This window comes from Protopterus annectens, chromosome 2.part0 (genome assembly GCF_019279795.1).
Source record: "Protopterus annectens isolate FY-2018-M chromosome 2.part0, PAN1.0, whole genome shotgun sequence".
In the NCBI taxonomy this organism is placed as follows: Eukaryota; Metazoa; Chordata; order Ceratodontiformes; family Protopteridae; genus Protopterus; species Protopterus annectens.
In genome coordinates, this window is record NC_056728.1 from 1,132,277,733 (window position 1) to 1,132,291,015 (window position 13,283).

A 13,283-nucleotide genomic window follows, 5' to 3' on the forward strand; every position below is an offset into this window, starting at 1 on the left:
GGAGAACATATAGATTTTCATTCAAAAAAGGCTTATTTGAGAAATTCAGCACTGATGGGAAAATAGAATGCTTAGCAAGTGTATTTTTGTTGCCAACAGTATTTGAAAGGGAAATGTTTCAAATAATTTTTTACATTTATATGTGATTCTAGATTAAACCCAATAAAAATAGTTTTGTATGTAAATAAAAAAGGAACAGTGTTAGGGTTAATTAAGCCAGTAGTATATGCTTCTTCATTAAATTTGTACAAAGTGTTAGTGGATAAATGAAAAAGATGAGATTAGTAGTAAATGTGTATAAATGTAAGTATGATAAATTTTGGGGTATGGTAAAAAGAGAGTGTGTGTATAAATGAAATCAAATGTTGTCAAGAAAAAATACTTTTGTGGAAAATGAAATTTGATATAGAAAAAGAAAAATGTAGTTTAAGAATGTAATGATAAAACATTACTGTGTAAAACAATGGGAAAATCCAACAGTTGAAAAAATTAAAGCTATAAAAATAAGTAAATGGTGTAGTCAGAAAGTAGAATGTCATGATTTTTTGTAGAGACTGGTAATAGATAAATTGCCAGTAAAAGGGAGATATGCCATATAAAATGAAAAGTGATAGAATATGTTTTCGTTGTCTAGAAGAAGAAACTAAACATGTTTTTGAAATGCAAAAGAGTAAAAAAGTTATAGTGAAAACTATGTAAAGAAGATTTTTTGAAGATATATAAGAAGTGGATAAGATAAACATGGGGATGATTAATTATAGATATAAGAATAGAAGTAAAGAATATGTTAAAAGAATAGATAAAAAGTTATTTTATATTATATGGGCTATATGGAATGAAAGAATAAATTATGTTTAATGGTAAATGGATTAAATCAGATAGTGGTTATGGATAAAGGCGTGGGGGAATCTAATAGGGATGAAAATTTAGCATGATTGTAAAGGAAATTAGGACTATGTGGAAACAGATTTGTATATTTATATATTTTAACATGTAAATATTTGTAAATAAGAGTTATTTTGTATGTAAATAAAGGATCCCTACTCTTTGGAGCTGCTACATAATGCTAGAGGGCTGCTTTAGTAGCAAAGCAGCTGCAGCATGGAAGAGGAGTGGAAAGCTGTGGAGCGTTATGAGATAGAAAATGAGAATTTGATGAAAAATGTGTTCAGTATGGAATATTAGAATACAACAAAGATCCTTGTGTGGTGGATGATACATATGAGCAGCATTTAGGTGTCTCAGTGGAGAAGGGAGTGAGCGAGTCTGTTGCAGTTGTACAAATAAAAGAACTGGTGTCAGGAGGGATTGCAGATGATCTGTTAGAAATAATTGAGCAGAATGATCTAGGTGACTGTTCTGCTGTCGCATGGGATGTGTTAGATAATGTTTTCGAAGTGCTGAGGATGGTAATGTGGAGAAAGGAGCCAGCTGATGTGGCAGCAGGGAATGCAGCAGTGACAAAGTAAAAGTGGAAAGCAACAACAGATTGAGAAGGTGTCTGGATTTGTGGCAGCAAATAATGCAGTAACTAAAACATATGCAGCAGTGACAGCATCAAGATCATCCAGGAATCTAGTATAATGTAAAATCTTTGTCCAGTAACTACTTTTCATTAAAAATTCCTGTTCCCAGTATGACATTACAAAATTTGCAAATATGGGAGCACAGGCAGACCCCATGGCTATCCCTGTGGCTTGCCTAAAGTATTGCCCTTCAAATTGTATGTAATTATTGCTTAAAACCAACTCAATCAGGGCAATAATCTTATTAATGGTGTCCTGGTTATACAGTCTGTTTTTTGCTAACTGAACATCCAACCATATTATACCTTCAAAATGTGGTATAATACTAAACAAATTAACAATGTCCACAGTCACCATAATCAGCCCATGCTCCCATTTTAATTTGTTCAATTTCTTTAAAAAATTCAACAAATCCTTTGTAATGTATTCAAATATTTGTAAGCCTTTCTGTAAACAATGATCAATATACTTACTCATGTAACATGTTTTTGATCTATTACCATACACAATGGGCCTAAAACTCAAATTTACAAGGCCCTTGTGGATCTTCAGTATTCCGAAGATGTTCAGAATCATGGGATAGTCATTTTTTATATAACTATATTCTTCAAGGCTAATTTGACCTTGAAACAACTTATCATCCAGCACTAGATGTATCTTTCTATAGGCAGTAAGCATCTCATTTAAGGAGCTTTCCTCATACGTACTATCCATAAGTAGCACATTCATTTTTTTTAAATATTCTACCCTATCCGTTAGAACAACTCCACTCCCTTTGTCGGGTTTCATTATGCACACTGTTTTGTCTTTAACAAAATCATTTAATAGGACTAATTCTCCATTGTTTAAATTACAATAATTCTCCCCATGGGACTGTTTAAAGTACTGCCTTATTTGTTTTTCACACATTCTTTCATACACCCAAATGGAGTTGTTCAAATGGGGATTGAAAGTACTTGGTTTTCTTAATAAAGCACTTTCACTATCACTTTCATTCACATTTAATTCATTACCCCCTTTACCAAACCATACTTTAAGGTTCAATTTACGGGTAAAACATTTTAAATCAGTTAAGGCATTTATAATATTTCCTTTTCTTGCAGGCACAAAGGTGAATCCCTTGGCCAAAAAATCAGCATGTGCTGTTCGCACCACTTTAGTAGAGTAATTATATATTTTAAAGTCATTATTGCTGCTGTTGACTATTTTCACATTTCACCCGATGTAGCAGTATCACTTCTTTCAACATTTACAATAAATAATGGGCCATCGGTTTTGTCATTGGAATGCCTAAAAAAGTTAAAATCATCAGCTAAAACATTAGACTCAATCTCATTTTCTACATTTAAATCAACATCATCAACCATTTCCACCCCAGAAAAGGCCACCAAACCTTCATGTAATGGTGTAAATACAGTACTAGCGTTTTGCCCTATAAATGGAAAATTATTTGCATCATTATTTAAGCGTTTACCACACTCAAAATCATCACCTCTTTCACCTTCAGGTAAAATGCTAAAATGCAAACTACTATTCATATTTTTATCAAAAGCATCGCCATTTGATAAACCAATTAAACTGTTATGGAAGTTTACCCCACCATTCTCCATTTATGCAGCATTTGATTCCATAAAATGAATTAAGTTAACATCATATGCACTAGCCATATTCATCAAGTCAATAATGCAATCCATGTTTCTTTCTGCATCTTCATTAATTTCGGTTGTTGAACATTGCAAATTGTTTACACATTGTCCTTGCAATATATTTGAATTTGATTTAGAATTAAAACAGGCGCTCTGAGCTTTCTTGTCCATGCAAAGAGCCGCTTTATCAAATACTGTTTCAGCATTCCGGCTACTTACAACATTAGTATACACAATGTCTGTTGCATTGTTTTTGTTATCATAGTCAGCAAAACAACCTGTTACATTATTTAGTCAAAGTTCTACACAAAGTACTCACTTTGTCATTACGTTTTGTATTCACCATACGACCGGGAAGCTGCCAATGTCAGTTCCTACTGTTCTTAGGCCTTGCCCCTTGCCACGAATATTCATCTGACCTAGTTTTGGAGAACTGGGAATACTGGTTCTTTTCCCCGAAGCCTTTCCAACTGCCTTATCCCCTCGGAATAATCTACTTGATTCACAGACCCCAAACGCCATTGCTTTTGCAATCTCTGATTTGTCGTCACCGGCACATTAGCATCTCGCTCCTGATTGGCCTCACCATTGTTGAGGCAGTCAATATTGCATGCATTTTAAAATTAAAACATATTATGGGCTAGATGGTTTAAAGTGCCATCAGGCACAATTAAATTAAATTAAATATGAGATGTGTGTTAATGTTTTAATATATTATATGAGTGAGTTTATTTAATGCTGATAAAATCTGAAAATTATGTAGTGTGTTTTTAAGTTGTAATTAAGTGATTAATGTGACCTTGAGTAAGGGTATTTAAAGGCTGGGTTTGTAATGTAATTTGTTTTGATGAAGTCTCTTGAAGGAGAGGAAAGCGCTTAACCGTTAATAAAATTTGGCATTTTTACCATTACCTTGTCTCACCTGATTTGTTGCTGTGAGTCATTGTGGTTTGAAGGTTCTGGGTTTCAGACTTCACCAAAGATCTGGGTTTGATGCTTCCCATCCATGATTTATATGGATTGGCCATCACACCACCAAGGTCTGGAGATCACAGTCTGAGGACCTGTTGGTTGCATCTTTGTCATTTGCAGATGTTTTGTCATGATAATCTTAAATAACTAGAACAATTTGATGCTGGATGCAAACTATTAGGATGAGAACCAGCACCTCCAAATATACTTTATGGTCCTGTCTTGGAAAAAACTGGATTGTTTCCAACAAGTGAGAGGCAACCATGCGAAGTGGAGGAGTTTAATTATGTTGGGGTTCTGTTCCCAAGTGAGGGTAGATAAAATCTGGAAATTGACCAGAATACTGTTGCAGCAGAGAGAGTAGTACAGAAGTTGTACGAAACTGTGATGGTGAAGTGAAAGCAGTTATAAGAAAAAGCTTTTACATTACCTGTCAGTTTGTGCCCTCCATCACTTGCAGAAATGATCTTTAAGTAGAGGTTGATAGGTTGAGATTAGGGATGTAAGTGGCAGAAATGAGGCCAACAGGAATAACTCTGGTAGACTGAAGAGTGTGGTTTTCTGGGAAGATCTTGGAGTGCAACTACTGCTCCTGTGTTTTTGGAATAGTCAGTTGGGGTGGTTTAGGCACCTTGAGACAATGCTACCGGATGCCTCTCATTTTGAGATACACCAGGCTAATCTCAATGGGAGGATCCCCAAGACAGACTTGGGATATTTTGGCAGGATTCTCTCAGCTTGTCTGGGAGTGGTTGAAGATCTCATAGAATAAGCTGTAGTTGGTTTGTGGAGACTGGAACTTTTATACTTTGATTAAATTGCTATCACTAGGAACCTCTGCAAGACAAGTGATTTAGATGATATTCTGAAAAATGAGACCTTGTTGCCATTTGCTGGTATTTCTGCACCATGCTGTGTTCATGAGCATTGGCTACGACTTTATGATGTATGCATTCCCTGGCATTCCAGGTGAAGGATATTGCAGAAAATACTGATAACACTAGCACTGTGCCTCATTAACAGAAATGAAGTGATGTAATACATCAGCACACTAACCTAAAGCCTCTTATTGTTAGTGTATGGTGGCTTATTGCTAATAGCAACACTTTTTTTAATTTGCTGATCTTGATACAGTATTGCTTTTTTGACGTTTTACCTCCCTCTTTGTAGTTCAGCAACTAACTAGATTTATTGAACTTGCATAGCTACTGTGTAACTAAGAAATAATGTACAATGATTCTGCTTTTTAGTGGAGTATTTTTTGATGTGAAGTGTTTGACAGCTTTCTCTGCAAATACATAACTAATGTGTTGGGGATGCTTACCCTCGGTAGATGTTATGGTTAAGCAATGAACCCACAATGTCAACATAAAATGATATAGTTTTCAGCATTAACTATATATGAGTGTTATCACAGCTGTGAGATTCAACAACATATCAAACAACTTCTGCAGCTGTGCTTTAGCACTGTATAGAATGCATTCCTTACTCTATTTTATGTTTTTATGTTGGCACTGTAGAACATTAACTGTATTGGTAGGAATACTTTAGAATAATTAGGTTCTCAAGTTTGTTTTGATAAGACTTAAGGCTAGGGGTTTATTTGTATATGCATTACAAAAACAATTGCCTGATAGTGGCATTAGTAATGGTATGTTATCCATGCTATTTCAGGACCGCGTTTACCCAGAGTTGCAAAGGTTTATGGGTATGTTGGATGCACCATCTTTGTCTGTAGGAAAAGATGACCAGTGGGAGCAGATGATAGCAAAGGCAGCTTCTATGAGAGATATATGTAGGCAAAGGTAAGTAATCTGTTTGCCTGTTTTGTTTTAAAAAGATGAAGTGAAATAATATTAGCAGTGGTTTGGAGCAGTCAGGTTTCTTGCATGTGATTCGGAAAAAGCTTGAGTTTCAGAGGAGAACAACTTTATTTAGATATTCTGTTCTTCTTGGCCACCCGATTTTAAATGATAGCCAAGTTGACATTTAAATTAAAACCAAATCCAACTAAGAGCCATAAGGAAAAAGCAAAAATGTTGTGAAAGCACTCTGTTGTTGGTAAGAAATCCTTTAATAGAGCACCATAAAAGTATTTAGCCCTTCCTTCCGAAATGGACTTCCTCAGAATGAATACATCACACAGTAAACACCCCCATTAAATACAAAGGCAAGCAATATCAAGTCAAATCCCATTGGATAACAAGACATCGAGAAATTTAAAACTAATGCAATGAGAAAATTAAAACTGAAATCCGTGCTAGCTCTTAAAGTGATATATACTAAAATACTATTAAAAAATGATGGCAGAAATATGTTCAGTGTTGGAAATTATGCAAATACCAGAGAAAAAAATGTATTGAATAACTTCCTATTAAAACCTCTTGTCAACACACAAGAAAATTGCAAATCCTTAACATATCAATGTGAGAGTAAAAACAATGTGCTAAACAAACTTGTAAGCATGCAGCTAAAAATACTGGATGGACTTGAGGTGCAAAACAGACCCTGCAGAGGTCATGTCATTTAGACCATAACCATTGGTAGAATCCAACTTTGTTACCTCAACTCCTTCCATTTACGCACGTCTTTCCATGGACCTCCCTGGGCAATGTCCTCTATGCTGTCCAAGATGAAAAACTTAAAATAGTGTAATATTTTGTCTTTGATATGTCTATATAGAGTGTTGTTCAAATTTTTCTTGGCTATATCATGTATATGCTGGTAGATACGCTTTTTTAGGGGTTTCCCGATCTTCCCTACATAAAAACCGAGGCAGACCCGGCACTGGGCTAGGTAAACAACTGTAAAACTGTTAGTGGTATTTCCACTTAGGAAAAACTTTACCAAAACCGTTAACATCAAATATTGACCCACTCTGAGATGCATTTGCATTGGTTCCACCTGACACATTTGATCATTCACCCAGGTTCGTGCCCAACTTTTACCTTATCATACAGGGTCTTAAAAGAAATATTTTTTCTGAACAAAAAAAGAAAGAGCCTAAAATTTTAAATTGTTCACCCCTCCCTCCATTTAAATAAAAAAAAAAAAAAAAAAACAATTCATTCGGATGACAGCGTTGATATCTCTAGCATCCAAACTATAGGTAAGGACCATAGCACTGCTGTAATTGGTCTTATTACTGGGAACATAGTCTTCACCAAGTCCCCAGAGTCCTTTCCCTAAAATGGGAGCAAACAGTGATTGTAACAACCTCACTCATTACGTCCTGAACAAACCTAGTACATTACCCCACCTAGTGAACATTCCCTTCACTTTTGAGGTTTCCTCCAAAGAAATGTCATGTGAAACCATACATGCAAGTCTCACCATTTGCCCTTTAACAGTATCTCTGTTTTGATGATGGGTGCCAACTTTGAAAATGCAGTAATGAGTTGGAGTAAGTGGACTTCCTATAAATGGCAGACTCAAATCTCTACAGGGGTCTATTTTTTAATATAGTAATGTCTAGGTAGTTATTGCAGTTGTGAAAAGTGTTGATGGTAAACTTCAAAAAAGGATGTGTTATTCAAGTAACAAAAAAAATTAATTGAGGTCATCCATACTACCTTTCCAAAAGATGATGCCATCAAGATAACGCCCATAGAGTACACATTGTTCAAAAAAGGGGAAGTTCAGAACCTGTCTAAATTCCCATTCAGCCATAACAAAGTTATCAAAAGTGCGGGCACAAGCGGCCCCCATGGCTACACCAGTGCTTTGTTTGAAAAGGTGAGCTTCAAATTATATAAAATTGTTTTTAAGAACAACCTCTATTAAATCAGTGCATAGCTGGAACCTGGGCTGGTCAAAACCACTACACCTACACAAATATTTATAAAACCACTCCAGGCCAGTGTCATGAGGGATAATGGAGAGCAAATCAACCACATTGATGATGGCAAAAATGTCCACAACGAAGAACCAAGTCCAAGACGAAAAGGTTTAATGCATCCAAAAAACACTGACAATGGCAAGAAATGATACAGCAGTAAAAAACGATTGGCTTAGGTTTCGTCCACAATAATACGGTCTTCTTCAGAACATTTAAACATACCCAAAACACCTCTTAAATAGCTTAATGAATGAATGAATACATATCATGTGACTTAATCAATTAAAATGTTAAAGTACCCTTTACAATTAATTCAAAAAATCTAACCATGTATAAATTTCCACATAAAACAATACATCACTACATTAAATAATTAAAATGAAATAAAATATTAATTTAATATATAAATTATATTTATAAAATATTATACTTTATTTAAAATCTATATTTTGTAAATAAATATTTTTATTATCAATAGTAATTCATTAAATTTATGTTTAAAAATGTGTTTAAAAATAAGTAATTAAACTATCATATAACCATATATCTTATGTTTATAACTGCAAGTAACATTTACTATGATCCTTATAAGGAATATAATAAAATTGACATCATAAACCTTTGCCCTACTATGCCCTACCATTAATATGCTTAAGTTTAAGCACAAGCTTTATAGTGCAATATTCATTTAGACCAGGGAAATTGTGTGCATTCAATTTTAATTGCCATTTTAATTCACTTAAATCCAAATGCACATCCAAAATTCTGCCTTGCTGGTTGCAATTTATTTGCTGTAAGACACAAAACTTGAAAGAATGATCATGATGGTCCATTATATGTCTAGCCATAGCATTAGTGGGTTTTTGATGTTTCCTAATCCTCTCTCTAAATAGCCTGTTCGTTTTCTCATCGTAGAAGGCCATACATCCAAAACATTTAGTAAGATAAACAACATTCTTACTATAACAGTTAAAATGTCCAATAATATATACTTGCTGATTGTTGACTTCTAATTTACTCCCAGTCGTTAAAATATATGAACATATGGTACATCTCCCACATTTAAAATTACCAATTTTCCTATTAGTAACATTTTTATACAAGGAAAATTTTTCAAAGATTTTTTTTAAAAGATAAATCTTTCTTAAACACAATCTTTGGAACATCTATAAATTTAGAACCAACATTCCTATCCATTTGTAAGATTTCCCAATTGTTTAATATCACCCTTGTAATATAGTCTGAATCATCATTATAAGTTAAAATGTACAACAAAGGGGACTTCCCTGTATCAAAAATAGACCCATGCCTTGCAGAAGCCACTATTATACTATCAGAATCTAATATGCACTTATAAAAGCCAATTTGTCTCTTTTTCGTAACCTCATGTAATAAATTCATACATAATTCTTCCGGATAGCCTCTATTCAAAAACATTGAAACCATATAATATAATTTGTCCACAAATTCTTTTTCTTCACTGACCATCCTGGCCGCCCGAACCATCTGGACCTTAACAATAGCCTTCTTTTGGTGGCCAGGATGCCAACTGCTATAGTGAAGATAAGAATTTGAAAAAGTAGGCTTCCTATAAATTTTTGATTTTAACTTACCCTGTATCTGATCCATGGTTAATCTAACATCCAAATATGTGATAGTGTCTGTATTATATTCATGTGTAAAGTTTAAAAACCAAACTGTCTTATTAATGTACTCAATAAAGGCTTCCATAATATTTAAGTCACCCTCCCAAATAATAAATATATCATCCAAAAAGCGTGTATACAGTTTGATATACTTATTAAATTCACTGGTGAATAAAAAATGCTTTTCCCGATATGTCCTAATATAATTGGCAAATGTGGGAGCACATGAAGCTCCCATAGCCACTCCTTTATTCTGCTTAAAATAATGCCCCTCAAAAAACACAAAATTATTATACAACACTACCTCCATTAGCCTAATCATGGTATTAATTTGTTCTTGGTCAAACATCCCTGTTGATCCCAGTTGGTCCTCTAACCATACCAACCCTATGTCTTGCGAGATTGCTGTGTAAACAAGTTACAAACATCAATAGTTAAAAATATAATATTACTAGTAATGTTAAAACCTTTTAACTTCTCAAAAAAATCCCAAGAGTCTTTGATTATATGAGGAAAATATTTCAAGCCATTCTTCATATGATAATCTAAATATTGACTAATGAAAACAAGTTTTACTTCGCTTACCATCCACAATAGGTCTAAATTGTACATTATCTAGTCCTTTGTGGATTTTAGGAATACCAAAAATTCCACTCACCACTGGATATGGATTACACATAAAATTATATTCGTGTTCAGTTATTTCATCCTGGAACAACATATCCTCTAATAAAATATCCACTTTTTATGTGCAATATTAATTTCATTTTTACTAATTTCATCATAATTATCCAACAACATAGCCATCATGATACTAATATAATCATTATTATCAACTATCACAACTCCATTACCTTTATCAGGTTTCATGATGCGTATATTCCAATTTTTCCTATCGCATCTAGAAGGGCTTGTTCTTCCTTAGTCATATTCATGTATGCTTGCCTCTCATGGTGTCTATAATAATCCCTTATATCCATCTCACACATTTTTTCATAAGTGGATATCATGGGATTTAGAGGGGGATTAAATAAACTTGATTTACGTAATGTATCATGTTTGTCCACAGTCTGTGTGTTACCATTCCCTTCATAATAAATTCTCAAGTTCATTTTACGTATAAATAATTTTAGTTCTATAAGTGTATCTGCCAATGAGCCTGTTCTACAAGAAATAAAAGTAAAACCTTTAGAAAAAAGATTAACAAACTCTGTATTAAACGGAAAATGAGAATAATTATATAATTTAAAATCATGTACACTATTTTCAATAATACTAGGATTACATAAAATACCCTGCTGTGTCTGATGTACCATATCCATCTCTAATCCTAGTGAATCAAAGTCCACTTCCCCACTATTAGACTTAGTAGGACCATCATGTTGTTCAAATATTTGATTAATAATATTTGTGGCTTTCATAGTGTCAGCATCCTGAATATACTCACACACTTGAGTAATACCATTTGATTCATTAACATTTCCTATTGGGTCAAGTAAAAAATCTTGATCATTAGTACACACATAATTTTGATCTATAACACTAACTTCTAAACAAGAAACACAAATCAATTCATTCCCACTTCCATTACTCGTTAAATACATACTTAAATTCATTAATTCAGAGTCTGTTTGTATAACCGAAAGTCCGTTGTCAAGTAAACTAAACTTCGTAGCATTTATTGTCCCGCAATTGATCATAGAATTGTTACTAGTAGGATAATGGTTAATGTCCATTACATCATTATCTAAAATATTATAAAAATAGTCATTCTCAACACAGTCATTATAATTCAGTTCAAAATTCACATCAAAAGGGCTTACCGTCTCATTCCCATAATTATTAAACAGTTGTTTACTACAAACGGGCTTACCCAGTACATCAACCACTTCACTTCCATCCGTTGAAAAAGAACAAATCATCTTCTGAATCTCCACTGTTCGTTCTGGGGTTTTCCGTTGTAATATTTCTTCTTGGGTCGGGCTCCCATTTGACCATAGTCCCTCTCCTCGTAGTACATATCCTTGTTTTGGAGTCTTTCTGAGCGTCTTGGACCATCCGCTAAAGGGCTACGGCCTTCAGCGTTTGAATCTTTATCCCCTGTATGCATATCCGATGCATTCGTCATCTCGCCTTCTATCTCTTGATTGGCTATCCCTTCTCGGTTGCTATGCCTACCAAAACCAACCTTAGATTGGGATATACTTGGCCCGTTTCATATGTTTTAATGTCCCTCTGAATTTTATTTAATTTCCTTTTGTAAATTACATCACAACTACGATCCACTTCGTTTAATATATTGGTATAATTGAAAAAACGTAAAAGTCCTGGAACAGTCAACTGAATAATAAAACACGAACCAGTCTGTTCCTGGTTACAACATGTATTAAACACTAACACGAATGGAATGGCAGAAAAATCTCAGTTTGTCTCTGTTTATTGACTTAAAACATAGAGGTTAAGCGCTTTCATCTAATAAAATAGACTTCATCAGAACAATACTCTTCACAAAATGTTTTTCTTAAATACACACTCATACCAATCACATTCAATTCAATTTATTCCATAATTGATTCTTAAAGTGCTAGTGTTAAATTCCTATTCTCCCTATTGACTTATGTAGCTAATATTTAATACAATTAATAAAATAATAACAGAATTCATTAAAACATACTAACAGAATTCATTAAAAAATACATATATAGGTGACTTTGTATCTATTTTTTATTCAATGTATGTACAATATATAAGATATATAAATATATATATTTTTGTTATTTGTTTGTTTAAAAACACCAACATAAAAATCTAATGACTAACTACTATTTTCCAATATGGGTTTAATAGATATATACTCATTAATACCGGGGGGGCACAGAAGCATTTAAGCGGATCTGCCACCTTGCCTCTTTCTCACCCAGTATTTTCTTTATGTTGCCACCCCTGGGGTTATGTTTTACCAATTCTAATATTCCAAAGTGAAAAAAAGAACATGTAGTACTTCCATTCAGGTGTCTCCATAGGGCATTGTTTCCATCTTGTTTTCTTATACTGTAACTATGGTCGTAGATCCTATTTCTCAAGCACCTGTCAGTTTTTCTGACATAAAAACATGGACACTTAGTACATTTTGCAAGATATACCAGGTGCTTGGACCTACAATTGCCCTTCTGGAATTTGACATCAGTCTTGTTAATATTCTCTAATACGATTGAAGGGGAATTAATAATGAGCCTGCACTGGTTACATGTGCCACATTTGTAGGTTCCATTCTGTACTTTATCATTGTTCTTATACCTAATTTTCTTCTCCAATTGAATTTTCATATTTGTACCATTCCTAAACACAAAATGTGGCATATCCCCCACAATCCTAAATATGTTACTCTCAGATTTCAAAATATTCCAGTTTTTCTGTATGATATTCTTGATGTCCCTACTGTATGGTGCATATTGTAAAACACATGCCCTTGTGAGTACAACCTTGTGAGTATTATCTTTATCTTTACTGTTAATGTTGTTGTTATTGGTGGCTCCCTCACTGTTCGTGGAGCCAACCCCTAAAAGTGGTTTATATTTTTCCCCCACTCACTTCTCACATAATTGGTAACATCAGTCACCATTCCATCAGGGTAGCCCCTACTCCTGAAAAAAAA

At 34.0% G+C, this 13,283-nt stretch overlaps 1 protein-coding gene across 1 annotated transcript in view; it reads left to right on the top strand.

Moving 5' to 3' along the window:
• Positions 1 to 13,283, top strand: part of FOCAD (focadhesin) — a 2,336,882-nt gene that overhangs the window by 1,254,173 nt on the left and 1,069,426 nt on the right. Inside the window, exon 14 of the mRNA XM_044060381.1 lies at positions 5,819 to 5,949. Within this exon, the coding sequence (XP_043916316.1) occupies positions 5,819 to 5,949 (131 nt within the window). The remainder of the gene's footprint in view (positions 1 to 5,818; positions 5,950 to 13,283) is intronic.